This window comes from Octopus sinensis, linkage group LG24, assembly GCF_006345805.1.
Source record: "Octopus sinensis linkage group LG24, ASM634580v1, whole genome shotgun sequence".
Lineage (NCBI taxonomy): Eukaryota > Metazoa > Mollusca > Cephalopoda > Octopoda > Octopodidae > Octopus > Octopus sinensis.
The window spans coordinates 13746826-13773189 of NC_043020.1; the positions used below are offsets into that span (position 1 = coordinate 13746826).

At 39.4% G+C, this 26364-nt stretch overlaps 1 protein-coding gene across 1 annotated transcript in view; it reads left to right on the forward strand.

The window, feature by feature from the left end:
* LOC115224086 (Golgi-associated PDZ and coiled-coil motif-containing protein-like) overlaps positions 1–26364 on the forward strand; it is a 402254-nt gene that overhangs the window by 316460 nt on the left and 59430 nt on the right. The window contains exon 3 of the mRNA XM_036513087.1: positions 6216–6391. Within this exon, the coding sequence (XP_036368980.1) occupies positions 6216–6391 (176 nt within the window). The remainder of the gene's footprint in view (positions 1–6215; positions 6392–26364) is intronic.

Here is a 26364-nt window from a genome sequence, read left to right on the forward strand (position 1 = left end):
CTATCTATATGTGTGTGTGTGTGATTGTATGTCTATATGTATGTATGTATGTATATATATATATGTGTGTGTGTGTGTGTGTGAATGTATGTCTATATGTATATATATGTATATATATGTATGTATATATATATATGTATGTATATATATGTATGTATGAATATATATGTATGTATGTATATATATGTATGTATGTATATATATGTATGTATGTATATGTATGTATGTATATGTATGTATGTATGTATATGTATGTATGTATATGTATATATGTATATATATGTATGTATATATATGCATGTATGTATATATATATGCATGTATGTATATATATGTATGTATATATATATGTATGTGTGTATGAATTATGTCTATATGTATATATATGTATGTGTGTGAATGAATGTCTATATATATGTATATATATATGTATGTGTGTATGAATTATGTCTATATGTATGTATATATATTTGTGTGTGTGTGAATGTATGTCTATATGTATGTATATGTGTGTATATATATGTATGTATATATATATTTGTGTATGTATATATTCACACCACGCACACACACACACATGTATGGATACATACATTGCGAGTGTGTGTATCTGATTATACACACATACATATTTTGCATGTATGTATACACACATATCATCATCATCATCACCATCATCATTGTTTTAACATCTACTTCTGCATACTCTCTTACGTCGGATGGAATTCCGACAGTGAAAGCAACGCCCCCGCCCTCATTTTTTTTCCAATCAATGTAATGCTGCCCCATGGCCATACATATTTTTACAGAAGAATGGGAACGAATGACACAGCTTGTATGAGAGTGGGTGGCACTTAATTACAGATTTTACACACTCAACTCCTCTCACACACACACACACACACATGCACATACACTGGACTTCCATAGATTTTCCATCTCTCACTTTCACGTGTGTCTTGCCCCAGCTTCAGCAAATTGACCGCACATTCATACCTATTTCTTTATTACCCACAAGGGGCTAAACATAGAGGGGACAAACAAGGACAGACATAGGTATTAAGTCGATTACATCGACCCCAGTGCGTTACTGGTACTTAATTCATTAACCCCAAAAGGATGAAAGGCAAAGTCGACCTCGGCAGAATTTGAACTCAGAACGTAACGGCAGTCGAAACACCTATTTCTTTACTACCCACAAGGGGCTAAACACAGAGGGGACAAACAAGGACAGACATAGGTATTAAGTCGATTACATTGACCCCAGTGCGTAACTTGTACTTAATTTATCGACCCCGAAAAGATGAAAGGCAAAGTCGACCTCGGCGGAATTTGAACTCAGAACGTAACGACAGACGAGATACCACTAAGCATTTCGCCCGGTGTGCTAACGTTTCTTATTTCTTTATTACCCACAAGGGGCTAAACATAAAGGGGACAAACAAGGACAGACATAGGTATTAAGTCGAGTACATCGACCCCAGTGCGTAACTGGTACTTAATTTATTGACCCCGAAAGGATGAAAGGCAAAGTCGACCTCGGCGGAATTTGAACTCAGAACGTAACAGCAGGCGAAATACCGCTAAGCATTTCGTCCGGTGTGCTAATTCTTCTGCCAGCACGTGGATATTGTACTCCTAGATATACTATGCCTGAATCAAAGTGGCTATGGTCCGGTCATGACAGTAATGGTTTTGATCACAGATCAGCTGGTTCAAAGCTGGCCCAGGGTTAAACAACAACAGCAACTACCACTACCACAGCAACCACTTTCATAGCAACTACCTATGCAGTTGAATTGTCATGGTTACTACAGCAGAAATATAAGAACATTTACCTATATATATATATATATATTAATATGAAGAAGGGTAATAAAGATTTTAGAAATTTTTACTACCAGTGGCCTAGTGTATAGAAAAATTAGTCAATAGACTAAATATTATTCATATAAAATACAGTGTGCATTAAAACACATTAAGAGGTATCCATCATAGGACTCCCTTACGCTAGAAGGAACAGCTAAAGAACAAACCACTAATTATCCCTAATTAGTGGTTTGGACTTTAGCAGTTCCTTCTAGCATAAGGGAATCCTGTGATGGACACCTTAATGTGTTTAAATGTACACTATATTTTATATATATATAATCGGATGAATGTATGTTCATCCTTTAATAGGGAGTTTTTCTTTAGATTTCTAATGTTTTTCTTCATACTTTACTTTCAAATTTTTTTTTAAACAGTTGTATAGATATGAAAGCTTGTATAGAAATAATATATGACTTTTATTAAGGAAAGTTCAACAAATTTATTCATATTTATGAAATGGAGGAGACTGGATATTAAAATAGGTTTTAGTTGTTATTTTCATATGCCTATACAATTGTTTCTTAGAAATGGACCAAGATATTTGTAAATAGAACATCGCAATGGTCAAATTTGTACTCTTCAATTGGTGATATTTAAAGGAAAATAAAAATGAACATAGGTGCAGAAGTGGCTGTGTGGTAAGTAGCTTGCTTACCAACCACATGGTTCCAGGTTCAGTCCCACTGCTTGGCACCTTGGGCAAGTGTCTTCTACTATAGCCTCGGGCCGACCAGGGCCTTGTGAGTGGATTTGGTAGATGGAAACTGAAAGAAGCCCATCGTATATATGTAAATGTGTATGTGTTTGTGTGTCTGTGTTTGTCCCCCCAACATCGCTTGATAACCAATGCTGGTGTGTTTACGTCCCCATAACTTAGCAGTTCAGCAAAAGAGACCGATAAAATAAGTACTAGGCTTACACAGAATAAGTCCTGTGGTCGATTTGCTCGACTAAAGGCGGTGCTCCAGCATGGCCACAGTCAAATGACTGAGACAAGGAAAAGAGTAAAAAAGACATTTAAAATACAAGAGCTCAGTCCCAACCTGATGTTGGACCTCAAAATACATGTGCTCCAGAGAAGGAGAGAACATGCATTACCAAGGTGGTTGTAGGATATCGATTCTGCTCTGGCAAGCAGGCCTTTTTGAGAATAGTAAACCACCATCTCCTTCACGAGGCTCAGCATTTTGAGATCAACCTTCAGTACTTCACCCCATGTTTTCCTAGGTCTCCTTCTTTCACAAGTTCCATCCACTTTAAATGATTGACACTTCTTCATATAACTCTCCTCATCCATACACACCACATGACTCAACCAGCACAGTCCTCGCTCTTTTGCCCAACTTTTCTTTCAATACACTGTGCCGGTGGCACGTAAAACGCACCCACTACACTCGCGGAGTGGTTGGCGTTAGGAAGGGCATCCAGCCGTAGAAACTCTGCCAGATCAGACTGGAGCCTAGAGCAGCCCCTGGCTTCCCAGAACCCGGTCGAACCGTCCAACCCGTGCTAGCGCAGAAAACGGACATTCAACGATGATGATGATGATGATGACACTTGCGCTCTGCTGCACATGTATTCTGACATTGCACATCCAGCAGAGGAGCATACCAGCTTTGTTCCTCTCTAGTTTTTACATGTCTTCGGCATTAATTAAATATATTTGTTAATTCTCGTTTAGCTCCACCTCCTTGTCTCATTTGTCTCTGAAGATGAGCACAAGTAGCTTGAAACCATGTGGTCTGGTGGTTCCATCATCTGCTAGAAGATGGTTGGGGTTCACTCCTCTGCTTGCAATATATATCAGGTGCAGATTGCATCAGTAACCAGCTGGAGAAGGCATGCTAGTTGCGTCAGTTCCTATGGAACAGCCTTATGGATGGAAGCACTCCGTCGGTTACGACGACGAGGGTTCCAGTTGATCCGATCAATGGAACAGCCTGCTCGTGAAATTAACGTGTAAGTGGCTGAGCACTCCACAGACACGTGTACCCTTAACGTAGTTCTCGGGGATATTCAGCGTGACACAGAGAGTGACAAGGCCGGCCCTTTGAAATACAGGTACAACAGAAACAGGAAGTAAGAGTGAGAGAAAGTTGTGGTGAAAGAGTACAGCAGGGATCACCACCATCCCTGCCGGAGCCTCGTGGAGCTTTAGGTGTTTTCGCTCAATAAACACTCACAACGCCCGGTCTGGGAATCGAAACCACGATCCTATGACCGCGAGTCCGCTGCCCTAACCACTGGGCCATTGCGCCTCCACGGAACAGCCTTATATTGATATGGTGATAAACATTATTCCTCACTATAGTTATAACTTTCATCTCTTATAGAGATTTTCTGACCAGCTGCTTTGCTCGTTAAATATTGGGTTGTCTGGAAAGTGTATGCCGATTCTTAAAGGAAAGAAAAAGTTCAATAAATACTTGCCATTACATTTTTAATCAACCAAATATGAACCATTTTGTTTCACAATGCATCTCCATCTTTCCTTTAACTTGAAAATACCCTCTTCCCAGAATTGAGGTGGTTTCATGGCAAAGAATTCATCAAGGTATCTTTTTACGTCATCCAAGGAATTGAAATTTTTACCATTAAGACTATTCTGCAAAGACTTGAATAAGTGGAAATCCGAAGGAGCAATATCTGGTGAATATGGAGGGTGGGGTAACACATCCCAGCCGAGCTGCAGCAATTTTTGTCTGGTTCCCAAAGCATCAAGTGCTGAAAATGAACTTTCTTATCTTCCATTTTAAAGGGTTACAGAATTAACACAGGTTGTAGGAAGATAAACCTTCTTCCACGAAAAGATAGCTTAAACTGTCCTCTGAATGGAGGTGTAGTCAAATCCTATTTTATGGACTCAACCATGTTCTAAAATAAGTCGAAAGGTAAGCTACCATAAATCGGCACAAACTTTCCGGACAACCCAATATATTTGTTAATTTTCATTTAGCTCCTCCTCCTTTTCACATTAATTAATATATTTATTAATTTTCATTTAGCTCCTCCTCCTTTTCACATTAATTAATATATTTGTTACCTATAATTTAGACTCCTCCTTTCACTCATTAATTAATTACGTCTATGCTATTTCTCATTTTCCGAATAATCTTTCAGGATTTGCTGAGATATGTCTTTTACAGTTCCATCCTAAAGGACTTCCAAAAATATATTTTTATTTTTACACATTAATTCTTTACTTTTATCAAATTTGATTTCTAATTACATGTTTACACCACATTACTAATTACACATATTTGTAATCAATAATTAAATATCTAAGCTTAAACTTGTTATCATTCGCTCATTAAAATAAAAATTGGAAGTAAGTTTGATAAATATTCTATTTTAGTTGTACAGGTGGTGGTGGCAGTGGTAGCAGCAGCAGTGGTTGTTGTGTTGTTGTTGTTGTTGTAGTGGGGTCGTGGTGAGAGTGGGGTAGTTGTTGTTTAGCCCCAGGTCAGCTCATTTTCAGTAGACTTATGATCAACAGCCTTACCATCTTTGTTTGTATTTAAGATGGTCATCCCAGCTTCAGCTCAGACATAGTATTACAAGGACTACATTATCAATATGTCCTTTTTTATTTTTATTTTATTTTAAACCTAATCTGTCATTGAGTTTAACACCATCATCACCTGGCCCTCGGGTTTCTTTAGTCAACTACATTCTTAAGCAAGTATTTCAGACGGGTGCCTGATCTGAAGAAAACTTCTTTTCTTCCTTCCACCAAAGATGGAGGCAAGGAAAATACCATGGACTCTACCATTTTTCACTTAACAAAATCATTAAAAAAAAAATGAAAAAATACATTCACAGCAGAAAGCCAGAGCATCTCTCAATATATAAACGGCAAAATGTCTGTGTGCGTGTCCTTTATACAAATCCACAATTTTTCAGTTAGAGGGCTTGCACTTTCTGTGGTCATTCAAAACTGTCCAAGGGTGGTCGTGCACATCTTTACATTTCCCCAGTCACCCCGCAAAGCCATTAAAAAAATCAATAGAAGTGACTTTTTTGTGAATTTTCTATCCAAAATCCAATCAAAATGCCCGAAACTTGATATGCCAATTGAATGCCAGCTAGCTGTATGTGATTGGTCGGAGATTTGGACTGTACTCGCATGTATGTGTGCATGCACTAGCACTATGATTCGGCGTTGCTGGGTCATAGTGCTAGTCTTATATAAAATTATCAGTTATTTACAGCACACACACGCACACATGCACACACATGCACACAATCATAAAATCAACTTTTGATTTACTTGAAATTTTATTAAAATTAATACTAAATTAAGAGTTTTAATTAGTATTCTACCCCAACTTGGTTAATTTCAGGAGGACGAGATGACAAAACGCAGTCAAGAAGTGATGCAAGTCTCCAGAGTCGAAGCAGAAGTAAAACAGTTGAAAAAGGAGAACCATGAGTTACGTCAGTACATCTTGGCTCTGCAGAGTGAGGTCTACGGCGCCAGGTTGGCGGCAAAATATTTGGATAAAGAACTCGCTGGAAGGTAAAACATATTTCTTTATATCACAAACTGACACTGTTTTGTTGTTGTTGTATAGTGCTCAGGTTGGCTGTGGCCAATCAGAGCTTGGGTCTTGTAAGGTAATCAGTTGAATAACAACTTGCAACCTGTAGATTTGTTATTCCAGATATGTACCATGCAGAGGACTGACTTTATTGCTGCTGCTGCTGCTGCTGCTGCTGCTTCTGCTGCTGCTGCTGCCTTCTTCTTCTTCTTCTTCTTCTTCTTCTTCTTCCAATCAGGACTCACGCCATCAGCCACAGATAATAATCTCTAATTCGAGCCTACTCTAAGCTACTAAGAATGCGTGTGGCAACTTGAAGATCCACACCACACGCGATAGACTGGCAGTTGCACGGACGCAAAAGCTACGTTGTTATCCTCATTCCGTAAACAAGAATTCCGAACCATTATTTGGTTATGGTTCCTCCTACATACCGCACTCTCTTCTCTGAAGATCCAGCTTGGGTGATGGCTTGTGTTGGTCAGCTACATGCCCCATGGTCAGAGCAGATGTAGAAATGTCGTCATGGAAACAGGAACTAAGTGAGACATCTCTTGGAGGTTTGCCCAGGACAACCCGAGCAGATACCAACAAACGGCAGATGCAGCGACATGCTGCAATGGTGCATCACCCCACACCTGACTCTGACCTGATCTGGTTCCTTAAAAATCCTTCTCGTGTTTTTCAGGACCCTTTGTAAAACAAAGTTGTAAATTTCTCCCATTGATCTCCCCAACACAAATGGATAAACAGTTTGAGGTTACCTCATTGTGGGCCAAGTTGCTCCAGGGGTCAGCCATCTGGGTGCCAAGACCATTCCTCAATAACTACAATGTTTAGCAGCACTGACAACAGGAACTGTCTGCTATTTTTGTAGAAGATTCTTTGGCTGTGTGATAAGAAACTTACTTCCCAACCACATGGTTCTGGGTTCAGTCCCACTGCATGGTTCCTTGAGCAAGTATCTTCTACTATAACTTCAGGCCAACTAAAGCCTTGTGAGTGGATTTGATAAACGGAAACTGAAAGAAATCTGTTGTATGTGTGCATACAAGTGTGTGTGTTTGTGTCTGTCAGTGTGTTTGTGTGCCCATAACTTAACAGTTCGGAAAATGAGACCAATAGTATAATTACTAGGGTTTTTAAAAAAATAAGTATTGAAGTCAATTCATTTAATTAAAATAAATTTTTTAAAACTTCAAGGCAATGCCCCAACATGGCCACATTCTAATAACTGAAACAAGTAAAAGATAGAAAGGAAAAAGACATTAAATCCTGCAAAATAAATAAGAAATTGATTTTCTATATTTTATGAGCAAAATCCATAAAAAACAATATTGGGATTTGCTTTTGTTTTTCTTTTGTTTGTGTGTTTTGGGTGAGAGGGTGGGCGATTGTAGGGTATATTATTGTAATTTATTTCACTTTTGTATTACACTCTAATTCCAATATTTCTTGCTTCGCTAATTAATTTCAGCCAAGGAAAATAAATCTTTTAATTAAAGCAAAACAAACGTCAAAATGGTTTGTTAATTTCCATCAAGATTGGATTGGTTCTCTATATTATTTCCGTATTTCTTTGTTTTTTGTGTGATTTCGTGTTTTTTTTTTTGTTTTTTTTTAATCTTTTTCAAACATGCAATGAAATTTGGAAAAATATTTCCAGATTATTCTTGAAAAATTTTCTCATATTTTCCAATTTGCTATTAACAAGAATTGTTTATCTGTCATTTCGGGAATCAATCAAAAGTTAGTCTCGTAGATGTTTTGTCTATTGTCTTCAACTTGTCGTTAATCCAGTTTAACACCGAGATAATCCTGTTTAACACTGGAGATAATTCTGGAGAACATGAGATAACGAGGAACAACATGAACTAATATGGGAAACACTACATGGTCATTTAATCTACGAGAAATAGCAGCTAATTCTTCCTTGAATTATACTCTTTTTTACTCTTTTACTTGTTTCAGTCATTTGACTGCAGCCATGCTGGAGCACCGCCTTTAGTCGAGCAAATCAACCCCTGGACTTATTCTTTGGAAGCCTAGTACTTATTCTATCGGTCTTTTTTGCCGAACTGCTAAGTTATGGGGATGTATACACACCAGCATTGGTTGTCAAGCGATGTTGGGGGGACAAACACACACATGCATATATATACATATATACATATATATGACGGGCTTCTTTCAGTTTCCATCTACCAAATCCACTCACAAGGCTTTGGTCAGCATGAGGCTATTGTAGAAGACACTTGCCCAAGGTGCTACGCAGTGGGACTGAACCCGGAACCATGTGGTTCGTAAGCAAGCTACTTACCACACAGCCACTCCTACGCCTACTGTACATATAGAAAGAACATGATGGCCATGGCTATAAATATTTTGTATATTTTCTCAATCAAGCCTTGCTTGCTTGTTTCATGCTCTTGCTTCATGGAGCTGTGGTTATCCCAGGTTAGTACGTCCCAGAGACTTCATCATGCGTAGAGCTGACCAGATCTACCAGTGTTCCTCATCACTGGTGGTCTCATTCCAGCCCCTCTGCATCCTCCCAGGTGACGTTGAGCCTCTAGAGATCTTTCATAATCATGTCCAGCCATCTGGCGTGGGGCCTGCCATGAGGCCTCTTCCAGCCCACAGCTGCTTCATTGATTGAGAGTAAATCTCCAACTGGATAATCTAGTGGGAGAAGAAGGACATGTCTGTATGCCTGTACTGGTGTAAGTGATGTATAACTGACTTGGACAATAAAATTAAGCACAGCAGCCCACGAAGGAGAGACGTAAATTTTTATATTAACAGAGGAGTAAGACAATAGATGAAGGATTAAATATTCGAATCTAGGACTTTTCATCTAAAACGCTTCGGTCTAATGCAGTATGGTCTAAAGTGACTTTTGTATAAATACACTATAGTCTAAAGACATTTTTGTCTAAATGCCTTTTAGTATAAAAACATTTTAGTCTAAACCCACTTCAGTCTAATAACTATTTTGTCTATAGAATCTCAAAAAAAATGTAAAAAGATCTAAATAACTATACTCTAATAATCCTTTTTGTACAAAGAACTATCGCCTAACGATTATTTTGGTATAATAACTTGTTTGTTTTACGACAGTGAGATTTGAGCTCTGAACATTGGATTTAAGTGACAAAAGCTTGTACAACACTTTTGCCACCCTCTCGGTTGTCATAGTAGGTTCTACTGACAAGCATTGGAAGGTGACTGCAAGTTTTACATCAGAGTAACTTTCTCCTAGAAGGGCTGCTTTCCCTCACAACTTTGTCAGAAATAATAGGAGCTTCCTCTCTCTCTAAGAAATCTATTTATCCCATAGAAAGGACCCTGGCGAGCTGGCAGAACTATTAGCACGCCGGGCAAAATGCTTAGCAGTATTTCATCTGCCGTTACATTCTGAATTCAAATTCCACCAAGGTCGACTTTGCCTTTCATACTTCTGGGGTTGATAAATTAAGTACCAGTTACGCACTGGGGTCAATGTAGTCGACTTAATCCCTTTGTCTGTCCTTGTTTGTCCCCTCTATGTTTAGCCCATTGTGGGTAATAAAGAAATAGGTATTTCGTCTGCCGTTACGTTCTGTGTTCAAATTCCACCGAGGTCGACTTTGCCTTTCATGCTTTCGGGATCGATAAATTAAGTACCAGTTACACACTGGGGCCGATGTAATCGACTGAATCCCTTTGTCTGTCCTTGTTTGTCCCCTCTATGTTTAGCTCCTCGTAGGCAATAAAGAAATAAAAAGAAAGAAGAAAGGACCCTGACAGGTACTACCATTCCAAGTCGGAACAAACCTGGGAGTAATGGTAATTAAGGGGTGACCCCATGCTCCCCACATCCCAAGAACTCCTGAACTGAAGCCTCGCCACTGGATACAGTTTCATGTCTTATCCAGGACACACACACACATGCGTGTGTGCAGAGGTACACACATACTCACCGTCCCTAAACCGCTCAATCTTATTTACTTGGTGGCGGCAGGGTTTGTAAAACCTAATTGTTTGTAATTACTAAAATTAAAACAGAGCCAGAAATTCTGCCCAAAATATCTAATGTTGCAGAATTTAATAAGCGATGAAGTTTTACGTTTTTCTCATATATTTTTTGTAATAAACTGACCAAACTCCAGAAAGTGATTAATAAAAGAAGTTAATCAACCTTTTTTTTTTTTAACTCATTATCTAAATGAAAAGGAAGTGAAGAAGATAAGATCAGTTACTATTTTTACAGGAGAGATGTAAATAGAGAAGATATAATTCTAATTCCACTCCAATCTCTTGTATTACACGCTTGGCTCTATCATGTGTTGGGTTAAAATTATTCCTTACAAGTTCAGTTAAGTACAAGACGTGAGGGAATGTTCCGGTTAACTCGCTCAAACAGAGTGTGAAATTGAGTAGATTTAACATGGCTTCGTAGACATCGGAAGTGGTGATGTTCAATAGGTAATGGATACCTGCATCACTGGTTTAGTTTCCACTCTGAGCAACATTTCATTACTTGGTGGCACCATGCCAGATATATTACAGTGATTAATGTGTGACCTCAAGACTGGCAGATGGTGTCGGTGTTTTTGTGTTTCTATGTCATTCTAGGCGACGATATTTTACAGTCTGTTTCAGGCGTGGCTGTGTGGTAAGAAGTTTGCTTCCCAACCACATGGTTCTGGGTTCAGTCCCACTGTGTGGCACCTTGGGTGAGTGTCTTCTACTATATATAGCCTTGGGCTGATCAATGCCTTATGAGTGGATTTGATAGATGGAAACTGAAAGAAGCCTGTCGAAAGAAGCCAAGGCGGCAAGCTGGAAGAAATGTTAGCACGCCAGGCAAAATGCTTAGCGGTATTTCATTTGCCGCTACGTTCTGAGTTCAAATTCCACCAAGGTCAACTTTGCCATTCATCCTTTCGGGGTCGATAAATTAAGTACCAGTTATGCACTGGAGTCGATATAATCAACTTAATCCGTTTGTCTGTCCTTGTTTGTCCTCTCTGTGTTTAGCCCCTTGTGGAGAGTAAAGAAATAGATACTTTGTCTGCCATTACGTTCTGAGTTCAAATTCCACCGAGGTCAACTTTGCCATTCATCCTTTCGGGGTCGATAAATTAAGTACCAGTTATGCACTGGGGTCGATATAATCGACTTAATCCGTTTGTCTGTCCTTGCTTGTCCTCTCTGTGTTTAGCCCCTTGTGGAGAGTAAAGAAATAGATACTTTGTCTGCCATTACGTTCTGAGTTCAAATTCCACCGAGGTCAACTTTGCCTTTCATCCTTTCATGGTCGATTAAATAAGTACCAGTTATGCATTGGGGTCAATATAATCGACTTAATCCATTTGTCTGTCCTTGTTTGTTCCCTCTGTGTGTAGCCCCTTGTGGGCAATAAAGAAATAAGAAGCTTGCTTCCCAAGGCGGCGAACTGGCAGAAAGGTTAGCTCACCTGGTGAAATGCTTAGCAGTATTTCGTCTGCCGCTACGTTCTGAGTTCAAATTCCGCCGAGGTCAACTTTGCTTTACATTCTTTCGGGGTTGATTAGATAAGTACCTGTTACACACTGGGGTCGATATAATCGACTTAATCCATTTGCCTGTCCTTGTTTGACCCCTCTGTGTGTAGCCCCTTGTGGGCAATAAAGAAATAAGAAACTTGCTTCCCAACCACATGGTTCAGGGTTCAGTCCCACTGCATGGCACCTTGGGGCCAAGTGTCATCTACTATAGCCTCAGGCTGACAAAAGCTACGTGAGTGGATTTGGTTGATGGAAACTGAAATGAAACCCATAGTATGTGTGTGTGTTTGTTTGTCCATTCACACTGCTTGATTATGTCCCTGTAACTTAGTGGTCCAGCAAAAGAGACCGAATAAGTACTAGGGTTAATATATTCAACTAAAAATTGTTCAAGATGATGCCCCAGCATGGGCTCGGTCTAATGACTGAAACAAGTACTTGATGAAAGATAAAGATAATTATTTAGTTAATCCTTCTTTAATCCATCCTCTTTAACAGATTAGAAAGCATTGACATGCTCATTTGATCTCCAAGAAATATGTACCAAATCTCCCTCAAATCATGTCTTACCATTCTCAAATTGGAAGAACACATTGGATAGTATAGTGTCTGTGAACCGGACGGAATGGTTTCAGTAGTAGCACTTCTGTTTTATCAGGACTGGCTTGAGACTGGTGGAAGCACTCCGTCGGTTACGACGACGAGGGTTCCGGTTGATCCGAATCAACGGAACAGCCTGCTCGTGAAATTAACGTGCAAGTGGCTGAGCACTCCACAGACACGTGTACCCTTAACGTAGTCCTCGGGGATATTCAGTGTGACACAGAGAGTGACAAGGCCGGCCCTTTGAAATACAGGTACAACAGAAACAGGAAGTAAGAGTGAGAGAAAGTTGTGGTGAAAGAGTACAGCAGGGATCACCACCATCCCCTGCCGGAGCCTCGTGGAACTTTTAGGTGTTTTCGCTCAATAAACACTCACAACGCCAGGTCTGGGAATCGAAACCGCGATCCTATGACCGCGAGTCTGCTGCCCTAACCACTGGGCCATTGCGCCTCCACTGCTTGAGACTAAACAATAGAATTTCCAACTTTTGTGGTGTTATACACTACTGTTAAACAGTCCAAGAACTCCACAGGAAGTCAAGAAATATTCAGGAATACTTCCATGTAGCATTCACAGACATGTCCATTAGCAGCCTTATGTAACTGACCACAATTGAATCTGACATGAGATGGATTACGGATCTCAGCTCTGACATAATCAATCTACATCTTATCTATTCAGAAATTCTGATCAATTATAGATATGTATAGAAATATATATCTGAGATTACCCCACACATTTTTGTTTTCTCTCTCTCTCTTCTCTCTCTCTCTCTCTCTCTCTCTCTCTCTCTCTCTCTCTCTCTCTCTCTCTCTCTCTCTCTCTCTCTCGCATGTCTCTTTCATTTCTCAGGTTTTTCAATTTCCTTCTTTCCCATCACTTTTTCCTCTTCAAACGTATACCTTAGATGTCATCTGAAGACTATCAAAATTTTACCAATTTAAATAATGTGCAAAGGAATTTTTTCTCATTGCCCAACACTAGATTTATAAAGACTGGAGTCAATAATCATGACTCCAAAATATAACTGGTACCTATTTTATCAACTCCAGAAGGATAAGATCAAAACGTGGACTGATGAATCTGTTTAAATTTTGTTAGGTATTAAGTAAATTGTATCAATATTTCTAATCTCTGTTGTATAAAGAAAGCAATTATTACAGTTTACAAGTCAAGATTAATTAGTACATCCAATTATCTCATAATTACTGCATTGTAAACTCTAAATTTAGTGTGTAATTACAAGCTTCCTATTGCATATAAATGTGATTTGAGTTTAAAGAGGTTATGTGGACCTCCATACCCACCCATCACCTGGATCAAGGGAAGGACTGAACCTTTCTGAGAGAATGGTGTTCAATGCAATGCCCAAAGCTATATACCAGACCTTTGCATTTTCATTGCGAAGAGTCTGAAGCCATACCGTAAATCCTCAAGTATAATCCGCATTTTTTTCCCAAAATTTAAAGGTCAAAATCCCTAGTGTGTACTGTATACGAGGTTAAAAATGAAAAATATTTTCTAAGCAATGTCCGAGTCTCTATTTGCTGTCCGGCAATGTTTATTCAGACGCACTTTGTGATGTCGGGTGCAAAAATACCTTAAGCTAAGCCTGAAAGCAATGAAGTCATAAAAGAATCATCCATAACTTGCAGTAAGCAACATTTATTAAAATAAAAGTATTCAAAACACAGAATAACATGTAACAAAACAATTTGCAAACATATTAACATTCCCATATAACAGTTAAGAACATCACCATTATTGTATTACGCATGCGCGGAAGTGTTTGTTCGACTAGGTGCTGCTGGCTGAATTACGCACGACTCAAGTTAGAGAAGGGGTTCATATTATACACAAGGTTTAGGTTTTTCAGATGTACAGCCCCCTAAAAATCCCCTGCGTATTATACTCAAGGGCGGACTATACTCGAGGATTTATGGTATTCCAAATAGGATCCCATTTGGAATTGATATGCCATAAGGTTTTGATTCATTCCCATTGAAATACAAAGCGATTTTTGAAGTATTCAGTTTGGCAAGACGTATCTCAGAACAAACCATTTTAATTAATTAGCTAGACTTTTTTTTCCCCCTCACAAAAAGGGCCATACTTTAGGTACTGAAATAAAAGAGAAATTGTCATCAAATCTATCTTCACGGACATTGATCTCTCTACTAAAACTTTATGGTACCGGCTATCTACTTCACAGAAATTAATGATATCACTCAACCATTATGATGACAGTCTTAAGTGTGTGGTGTGTCTGTGTATGTGTGTCTATGTGTTTGTCTATAGTTCTCTGCCACTTTATGTGTGGGGAAGAGAGGAAGACAGCAACAATTGATGCTCTTAACCAATATTTTAGTTCTTTTGTTGTCAACTAATCCAATTTTTCTCGGAGAGCAGTGGAAACACTTACTCTGTTTACTAATCAGAATTAATCTGAAATATAGTCATCCATTTACAATGAGACTCAATGACAAACAATGGATGACACTTTTTCAATTATTATTTTATCGTTGATAAATAACAAAACTGTCTGCCAATGTTAGAAGACTGTAATTTACCATTCTTACATAAAACTAATTATAATCACTAATAAATGGTTAATTACCACAATATAGAGTTTATTAAACAAGAAGTGCAACTAAAGTATTATTATGATGCCCGTGGCTGGATTATTTCAATAAAAGACTTTGGTAATGGTTCAAACAATGGTAGGAGAGGAATTTACAATGTTTAAGCATCGCACTTCTTTCCTCTTGGGAAATGGGGAATTTTCTAAATGAATATTTATCTGCTGATAATAACGAACCCATTTTTAATTATCTTAAAACCATCACAACCACTGTAACCACCACCACCATCATCCTCATTAATATTCTTGTTTTAACATTTGTTTTGCAATGCAGACATGGGTTTGATATGTCTGTAATCCTGTACATCACCATTCATCTTAATCTTGTGTCATCTCATCTGTGAAGCGAAATATCTTAACATTTTTTTTTTTTTTTTACCCATTTCTTAAGAGTTCAAGCAAAAAAGCTCTCAGACTCTAAAGCTGACGTAATAAATGAATACAAAAAAAAAAAGAAAATCTTCCCATGAGGGAATTTCGTTTCTAAGTTTCCATTTTCTTATTTTTCACTAAAATATTGACAAAGAAAAACTGATTTAGGATTGTCTATGAACTTCAAAAAGCCTTAGTAAGAAGTTCTGTACGGATGCCAACTTTGGCAAGTAAACAAGAACAAGGAAAAGCGGAATCCTTTTTGGCATCGGTTAAAAGACAAAGATTACAGTAATGATGAAACAGCAACAATAGTAGCAAACCGAGGAATCAATTCCAGAACACATTATTTGACAAGTAGTTAGCATTAATGTTTTTCAGAACACTAGTGCCAACCATGTGTTTATGCTTACCAATTAATTAGATTAGTGCCTGTCTAAATAAAGCTCTGTTTTTCGGTATTGTCTTTTTTCTCTACTAGTATACTTGTAGTAAATTTTATTTTCTCTTCTGATCATTGCTAGTTTGTTCCTTCTACTGTAAACTTAGTCCAGATTATTCTCGTTTCTACCGTTGTTGTATAACATTACAGTTAACAATACTACTTTCTGCATGGGTTGCTTTCTTTTGTTTGTTTTTGCTTTTGTTTTGTTTTTTGTTTTTGTTTTTTGTTTCGTTTTTGTCTGGGTTTTTTTCTATTTTGCTTCAATCCAATCCTTTAAGGTATCACATTCAGATGATGTATGTCGCTTCTTCTTCTTCTCCTTCTTCTTCTCTGCCACTTCTACCATTTCTTCCAATTCTTCTACCACTTCTTCTCTCCTCCCTCCTCTTCTCCTCCTTCCTCCTCCTCTTTTATTATTATTTAAATGTCTGTCCGTTTGTCTTGAACAAATCTTCTGTTAAATAGGCCATGTTGAAAATACACTTACCTGTTGTCTTTCTGCCAATTACATCCTTAAAGAGACCAGCAAATAATCTCCTCACATCTATTTCCAGCAGTAAATATTCTATATTCTTGTATTTAGGGTGGTGAACTGCTCACAAAATCATTAGAACACCTAGAACACCAAGAAAAATGCTTTAAAATATTTCTTCCAGTTCTTTAAATCCCGAGTTCAAATCCCGCCGAGGTCGGCTTTACTTTTCACAACTCAGAGGTCAATAGAATAAAGTACCATTGAAGTACTGAAGTTAGTGTAGTCAGGAGGATGGAAAAGTAACCCAAACATGAAATGTTTAGCGGTATTTCATCTATCTTTACATTCTGAGTTCAAATTCCGCCGAGGTCGACTTTGCTTTTCATTCTTTCGGGATCGACAAATTGCATACCGGGGTTGATCTAATGAACTGGGCCCCCTCCCCCAAAATTTTGGGCCTTGTACCTAGAGTAGAAAAGATTATTATTATTATCATTATTAAGATAGGGAGCTGGCAGAACTGTTAGCATGCCAAGCAAAAGGCTTAGCGGCATTTTGTCTCTCTCTCTCTCTCTTTTCTCTTTTGCTTGTTTCAGTCATTTGACTGTGGCCATGCTGGAGCCCCACCTTTAGTCGAGCAAATCGACCCTGGGACTTATTCTTTGTAAGCCCAGTACTTATTCTATCGATCTCTTTTGCCGAACCGCTAAGTGACGGGGACGTAAACACATCAGCATCGGTTGTCAAGCAATGCTATGGGGACAAACACAGACACACAAACACACACACACACATATGTATATATATATATATATATATATATATATTATATATATATATATATATATATATATATATACACACACACACACATATATACGCATATATACGACAGGCTTCTTTCAGTTTCCGTCAACCAAATCCACTCACAAGGCTTTGGTCGGCCCGGGGCTATAGTAGAAGACACTTGCCCAAGGTGCCACGCAGTGGGAATGAACCCGGAACCATGTGGTTGGTTAGCAAGCTACTTACCACACAGCCACTCTCTGCGCCTATTATGTCTGTCTAATAATAATAATAATAATAATAATAATCTCCTTTATATTATAATCTCTTTTATATTGATAATCTCTTTTCTCTAATGCTACAATATTCTGGTCAATGTCTTCTGGCTTTTGTCTTCCATTGTCTTTTCCTTGTCCTTTGTTTCTTTGTTTCTGCTCTCTAAAAATATTGTTCAACAAGTTTACTGAAGATGGAACACAAATAAATATTTCTGTTCACTAGCTCGCCTCCCCCCCCCCCACCTCCAACTCCCCCCCCTCTGCCGACAATGCACAGGTGTTTTCTTATCTTCAATATTCACTTCAAATGCTGCCTCCATATTATATATTATTATTATTATTATTATTATTATTATCATCATCATAAGGCGGTGAGCTGGCATAATCGTTAGCACCTGAGGCGAAATACTCAGCAGTATACTTAGCAGTATTTCGCCTATTGCTACGCCCTGAGTTCAAATTCTGCTGAAATTGACTTTGCTTTTTATCCTTTTGGGGTCAATAAACACTGGTGTCAATATGACTAGTCCCCTCCCCCAAATTTTCAGGCCTTGTGCATTTAGTAGAAAGGATTATTATCATTATTATAATAATTTTATCATTATTATTATTATTATTATTATTATTATTATTATTATTATTGTTATTGTTATTGTTGAGTGAGAGAGCAGAGCATGCCATCAAAGTGACACTGGGGTAAAATATACGAAGCCCAGTATACCCATCATGACTACCTGTCTGATAAAGGTACACTAGGTACATGCATCACAACCATATGTGTGCAACATGGTGATCTCATGGCAAGATAAACAGCACATGACCTTGCAGGTGGGGCCCAATTAGAATTTTCAAGTTTTTTTCTTCACTATTGTTGAGATCAATTTGGTTCTTTATAGCTTTGAAGATAACCTTAAGGACCAGGTTGTCTCCATGTATATCTGTTCAATGTTAATGAACAGTTGGAAAGAATATGTTTCAGGGTTCCGATCTTTCTGCATTTGCATATATCATTCTCTGAGACATTCCATCTTGCTAGATTTGCAGGTGATGGCAAAACATCATAGGATGAACGAATCAGAAAACTCAGCAGAGATGTGGTCCACCTCCTTATCTCATCCCAACTTATTTTCTCCTCAACAACATGTTCCGCCCATCTCATCATCCGTCCTTTTTTAATGCATTGGATCAAATGAAGCTCTCTTCTCTCTGCTTCTTTCATTTTGACGCTGTTGCTACCAACAAATTTGCATTGTTCCACATCATACTTGCAAATGGTCTGAATCGATCTACACCAAAACCAAGTCCCTTCTGATGAATTTGCTTTGCACCCACCATATCTTGGTGTCTAAGAGAAGACAGGATGCCCTCAGTCTCTGCTTCTGCTTTCCACTTCCTGGCTGTTTTCACATCTGGTGGATTATGCCTGATTTCCATGCCCTTCGACTCTCTCAGCATCATCACCATTCGTACCTTTCCCAGTTTATATATTTTGATTATTGATACCAGTGGTAACTGCAACAAGCCTCTTTTACAATAAAGAGCTGAACTGTTCAACATCCGTGGTAGGCCTAGCCACTTTCTAATGAGCACATTACATTATTGTTCAATGATTTGAACTCATGACAATGCTACCTTCTTTCGTGCATGATAAAGTACTACTCTTCAGTTCAGTAAACAGCTTCCTAGTAACCCCATATGGATCCTTCAGAAACTGCCCCCAAGTCCTTTTACTTTCCTTTCATTGCTCATATCGGCAGATATGTCTCTCTCTCTTTACTCTTTTACTTGTTTCAGTCATTTGACTGCGGCCATGCTGGAGCACGCCTTTTAATCGAGCAACTCAACCCCGGGACTTAATCTTTTGTAAGCCCAGTACTTACTCTATCGGTCTCTTTTGCCAAACCACTAAGTAACGGGGACATAAACACACCAGCATCGGTTGTCAAGCAATGCTAGGGGGACAAACACAGACACACAAACACACACATGCATATATATATATATATATATATATATATATATATATATATATATATACATATATATATACATATATATACATATATATATACATATATATGACGAGCTTCTTTTCAGTTTCCATCTACCAAATCCACTCACAAGGCATTGGTCGGCCCGGGGCTATAGTAGAAGACACTTGCCCAAGGTAAAAGTCGTGGATACAAGCCGAACTGTAAGCACCAAATTTTGTATTTACCTGGTAACTTTGCGTTATCAATCACTGATAATCCAAACTCGGTTTGTTTCATAATTTCCATTCTGTGCTTCATCATCATCGTTTAGCGTCCGCTTTCCATGCTAGCATGGGTTGGACAGTTCAACCGGAGTCTGGGAAGCCCGAAGGCTGCACCAGGCCCAGTCTGATCTGGCAGTGTTTCTACAGCTGGATGCCCTTCCTAACGCCAACCACTCCGTGAGTGTAGTGGGTGCTTTTTACGTGCCACCGGCACAGGTGCCAGATGAGGCTGGCAAACGGCCACGATTGGATGGTGCTTTTTATGTGCCACCGGTACGGGGACCAGGCAAGGCTAGCAACGGCCACGATCGGATGGTGCTTTTTACATGCCACCGGCTGACAATTTCCAGTACATACTTGTCCCAAGCTCTTGATGGGTTCTTCAATGCTTTCTTCAGCTATTTGAAGCTTAACTTCTTTCTGTATTCCCTTAACCCTTTAGTACTTAAACCGGCCATATCCGGCCAAAATATTTAATCTGTTTTATGTTCAAACTAACCAGGTCCAGGCTCTCACACCTACCCTACAATGTTATTCTACATTAAGTAATTACACCATCAAGATCTTGAAGATATGAGATAATGCATGATTAATTCAAATCAATGGGAATCAATAAGCATTATGTTTGATAGAATAATCTGAACACTAAAGGGTTAACAAATGTCAGACTACGCAACTTTTTTGCTCTAAACCGCATCCTTGACCACCTCACAAGCTCGTCTAGTCTCAAGAGTGCACTCTGCATGATTTGCTTGTCTGTTGATAGAAGTGTCACATCATTCATGAAGGCTTTCTTGGGTGATTTGTTCCAAAAAATTCACGGCTTTCAAAATCATCTCCATGACTAAGATAAATCATGTGACAGATATTGTGCAGCCAGCAGCAATGCCAATCTCCAATTGGTGCCAATCTGTTGTAAAATCTCCAGGTGTAAACCTTATCTCAAAAATGTCATAATATCATCATCATCATCATCATCATCATGATCATCGTCATCATCGTTTAACATCCGTTTTCCATGCTAGGATGGGTTGGATGGTTCGACTGGGGTCTGGGAAGCCAGAAGGCTGCACCAGGCTCCAGTCTGATCTGGCAGTGTTTCTACTGCTGGATGCCCTTCCTAACACCAACCACTACGTGAGTGTAGTGGGTACTTTTTACGTGGCACAGGTGCCAGGCGAGGCTGGCAACGGCCACAATCGGTTGGTGCTTTTTTTACGTGCCACCGGCATGGAAACCAGTCAAGGCGGCATGGCACCGGCCATGTTCGGATGGTGCTTTTTATGTGCCACCAGCACAGGGATCACAACTACAATTTCCATTGATTTTTTATGTTGATGTACTTGACTCAATAGGTCTTCTCAAGCACAGGGTCGAAACTGTGTTTCTTTACTTGTCACCTGCACAGGAGTCAGTCCAGCGGCACTGGCAACTCATTATTTTGGTTACTTTGTCTGGAATGTGGAAGTGGTCCATGGCTCCCATCAGTAATTCATGTGGCACTGGGCCATATGCATTAACTAGGTCAAGCCACACCACATTCAAACTTCTCTTGTTCTGTTTGGCATCCTGGATCGCTTTCCAAATCGAAAAACAGTGTTCAACACATCTGGGGATCCCAGGGATTCCGGCCTTTTGAACAGATTCATCAACATATCCATTGCTCTGTAGATATGTTACTGTGCTCCTCGAGAGAATTCCCATAAAGATCTTGCCTTCCACATTCAATAAGGATATCAGCCTAAACTGTTTTATATTCTCTGCATTGGCCTCCTTCGGCAGATATATGCATTCTGCCTTACACCAATCCTATACTAGAGTCTCTTCACACCACAGCTGTCAGAGTAGGACAAAGAGCTTCTTTCACAGACGATTGCAATATTTATATACTTTATACAAGACACCACCACCCCCTGGGGCACTCTTTGCTCTAGCTTTTCTCACGAAATTGTTCACCTCTTTCTCCCTGATGCCCCCAATTTGAAATTCAATATCAGGTTCTAAGAGATGCTTTAGTCCATTTAAAGGTGGCAGTGGCTGGTTACAATGCAGATTGCTGTAGGTTTCATTGATACGAGCATCCAATTCTTCTTCCGTACATGATAAAGTACTACTCTTCAGTTCAGTAAACAGCTTCATAGTAACCCCGTATGGATCCTTCAGAAACTGCCTCCAAGTCCTTTTACTTTCCTTTCGTTGCTCATATTGGCAGATATGTCTCTCTCTCTCTTTACTCTTTTACTTGTTTCAGTCATTTGACTGCGGCCATGCTGGAGCACCGCCTTTTAATCGAGAAACTCAACCCCGGGACTTAATCTTTTGTAAGCCCAGTACTTACTCTATCAGTCTCTTTTGCCGAACCGCTAAATAACGGGGACATAAACACACCAGCATCGGTTGTCAAGCAATGCTAGGGGGACAAACACAGACATACAAACACACACATGCATATATATATATATATATACATATATACGATGGGCTTCTTTCAGTTTCCGTCTACCAAATCCACTCACAAGGCTTTGGTCAGCCCGAGGCTATAGTAGAAGACACTTGCCCAAGGTGCCATGCAGTGGGACTGAACCTGGAACCATGTGGTTGGTAAACAAGCTACTTACCACATAGCCACTCCTGCGCCTATGTTTTCTTTTCTTTTTCTTTTTTTTGGTAGCTTTGATTAGAAGGGAGCAGGGTACCTAACATGTTTATGTGTCCCTGAGACCAGAAGGAGAAAGGGATAACAGAACCCCTAGATGTGGTTTGCCTTGGTTGGAAGCAGCAACATTAAAGTCACATGCAGATCAGAGATCTACCAGGCCTACTTGAATCAAACTTCACTAAAACTATCCTAAACTGCCCCAACATTTTAAGTCTAACATCCAGGAAGAGTTACACCCCCATCAAATAAGCTTATGCACTGTTTCCTTCAACCCATTTCCCCCCTGCAAAACTTAGTTTCTGTCTACAATCCTAAATAACAATGTCAGGCATGCTATCTTTAAAACCTGGGAACATATTACTGAGGGTTTTTCCCAAATGGCAGTGCTCCAGCATTGCCTATAATCAATCGCTGATATATATATATATATATATATATATATACATATATATGATGGGCTTCTTTCAGTTTCCGTCTACCAAATCCACTCACAAGGCTTTGGTCGGCCTGAGGCTATAGTAGAAGACACTTGCCCAAGGTGTCACACTGTGGGACTGAACCCGGAGCCATGTGGTTGGTAAGCAAGCTACTTACCACACAGCCACTCCTATGCCTAAGATAAGATGTTCATGGTTGAAAGTAACAAAATATTCTTTTATATCAGTGATAAAATATATTCCTATATTAACATCACGATTCCTTGACATTAATAACCCTGCTAATTTTATTGGGAAACTATAAAATCTGGAATATTCTTCACCACTTTACCAATTTCTAGTTTCAACCAAGTGATATTTTGATGAACTGAACCTTTTTCCAAACTTATTTTCCTTACTTTTCATTTTTTTCAGTTGCGCTTGTTTTAATTATCTCCATTGGTACTCGTGTACTCTTTATTCACAATTATGTTTCATCATTAATCTTCTGCTACCTAGGGCTGCCAGTCATCTTCTACTCCCTCCCCTTCTTCTCTCTGGCTCTGCTTGATTGGTCCCACCTTCTGTTCTAAAATGGGAGTAGTCATATAGTCCCTCTATGGAAAGTTGTGGAGGCACATGGCCCAGTGGTTAGAGCAGTGGACTCACAGTCGAAAGATCGCTGGTTCAAATCTCAGATCGGGCGATGTGTGTGTTTATGAGCGAAACACCTAAGCTCCACACGGCTCCGGCAGAAGGTAATGGCGAACTTCTGCTGACTCTTTCACCACAACTTTCTCTCACTCTTTCCTCCTGCATCTTGCAGCTCACCTGCAACGGACCGGCGTCCCGTCCAGGTGGGGAACCTATATGCCAAGGAAGCCGGGAAACTGGTCCTATGAGCCAGACATGGCTTGAGAAGGAATAAACAAACAAACATCTATGGAAAGTAGCCTGTTCTGCTCTGGACGCTTCTCTCATACTTCTCTCATACCCACCTTTTGCCACCCCCCCCCACTCATTTCCATGTATAATGTTGCTCCCTTGTGGGTAGGGGTTGTCTTGCAAACTGCACCCATGACATTCGGAAACATTTTTTTCACATTCAGTATTGTTGAAGCATGGAATAAACTACCTGCATCAGTCATTAGCTGTCAAGACACTACATCCTTCAAAATTTCCATGCTTCCTGGAATCCTCCAACAGTACACCTGATGGTTTTTCTTTTTTTTTTATTAGTTGTGCACCTGAGCACTGTATACTCTTTACTCTTTTACTTGTTTCAGTCATTTGACTGCGGCCATGCTGGAGCACCGCCTTTAATCGAGCAACTCGACCCCGGGACTTATTCTTTTTGTAAGCCCAGTACTTATTCTATCGGTCTCTTTTGCCGAACCGCTAAGTGACGGGGACATAAACACGCCAGCACCGGGTGTCAAGCAATGCTAGGGGGACAAACACAGACACACAAACACATACACATATATATATACATATATACAACAGGCTTCTTTCAGTTTCCGTCTAGCAAATCCACTCAAGGCTTTGGTCAGCCCAAGGCTATAGTAGAAGACAGTTGCCCAAGGTGCCACGCAGTGGGACTGAACCCGGAGCTATGTGGTTGGTAAACAAGCTACTTACCACACAGCCACTCCTGCACCTATTATTATTATTACTATTATTATTATTATTATTATTATTATCATTATTATTATTATATTATTTATTCAGTGTTATTGAATTAAAACTAACATATGCAAACATAGGAAAGAAATTAATAGAAGAGAAATATTTTATCAAGAAAACACATGCATTTATGTAGACACACAAATATACATACACGTACACAAATATACATACACATACACAAAGTAACGGAATTATTTTGTTTTTCTTTTTTACTCGGTTGCTCACGAAACAACAGTAAATGGACAAATTAGAAAGTTGTGTGTGTGTGTGTGTGTGTACTGTATGTTTATATGTATGTGTGTGTTTTATGTTTGTAGAGAGTGTAAGAGACAGGAGATGGGGGGGGACTATGTTCTCTCTCTGGGCTCTGCGGATGTTTTCTCCTCCACCCCTTTGTTTTCCTATGTTACCAGGAAGATTATGATTTCTTTTTTTTTTTTTTTTTTTTTTTGTTATTACGGCAGTTACATTGCTGTTGTCAGTGCAGTGGTGATGGTCATTGTCAGACCAGAAATTATTACTCTATCATCAACAGACTTCAGGATTTAACCAGGTACAAACTATAAAAACCTTAAACCCCCCACCCCACTAAAAGGGGGCTGCTCAGTACAGAACCCTCGTTTTTTTTTTTTTACCCAAACCCCTACCCAGGTTTTTATTATTTCTTTTTCATTTTTAGGGATTTTATTTTACCGGGGGGGGGGGGGTTACCCTGTACATTTCATATCTTCTCATTAAACACAGTTACATGCATCCACCACATGTACTCTGGGGTTTCTCCCTTCCCCCCCACCACCATCACCATCGCCAACAACAATGACGACGCCGACGCCACTAGCGTCGCTACTTCCCCTTCCCTCCCGCCATCCCTCCCTCCCTCCCTCCCTCTTACTCGGCAATGTGTAAACTGGATGTTCCAAACTTCACTTGGCATATTAAACAAATATTTTCCTTATCTCGGTTACATGTACACATACATTTCACAAATATACGCGGAGATGTATGTCTAATTATGAGGCGGCTGTGTGAGAGAGTGTGGGTCTGTGTCGAGCTGTTTACATACAAGCAGGGTGCAATATTCGCAGTGTGAACATGATCTGCTTAAGAAAATAGGCTCCCTATATCAATATTAAGCGATAAATATAGAAGCACTGGGGTTTCTACAGGGTCCAGCATCACCACCAACAACAACAACAGCAGCAATAGCAACAGCATCATCTGTGTCGTTATCATTGTCATCATCATCATCATCATCTCCATCACCAGCATCATTCCCCGCCACCAGAACCATCATTACCAGAAGCACTGGGGTTTCTACAGGGTCCAGCATCACCACCAACAACAACAACAATAGCAACAGCATCATCAGTGTCATTATCATTGTCATCATCATCACTATCATCATCACCATCATCATCATCATCTCCATCATCACCATCATCCCCGCCACCAGAACCATCATTACCACTACCGTCGTCGTCATCTCCATCACCACCATCATTTCCACTGCCAGAACCATCATTACCACTACCATCATCATCGTCATCACCATCATCATCATCATCACCATCACCATCATCATCATCACCATTGTCATCATCATCACCACCAGCACTAACACTACCACCACTATCATCATCATCATAAAATTAACAATAGTGAACATGTTCATCACTTGAGTTATTCTGGTCCGTCTTGCTATGTACGTGTTTGTGTGTATATACACATGGGGTGTGTATGAGTGCATTTGTGTATATATATATATAAACATGAATACACACATACTACCAGGGAAT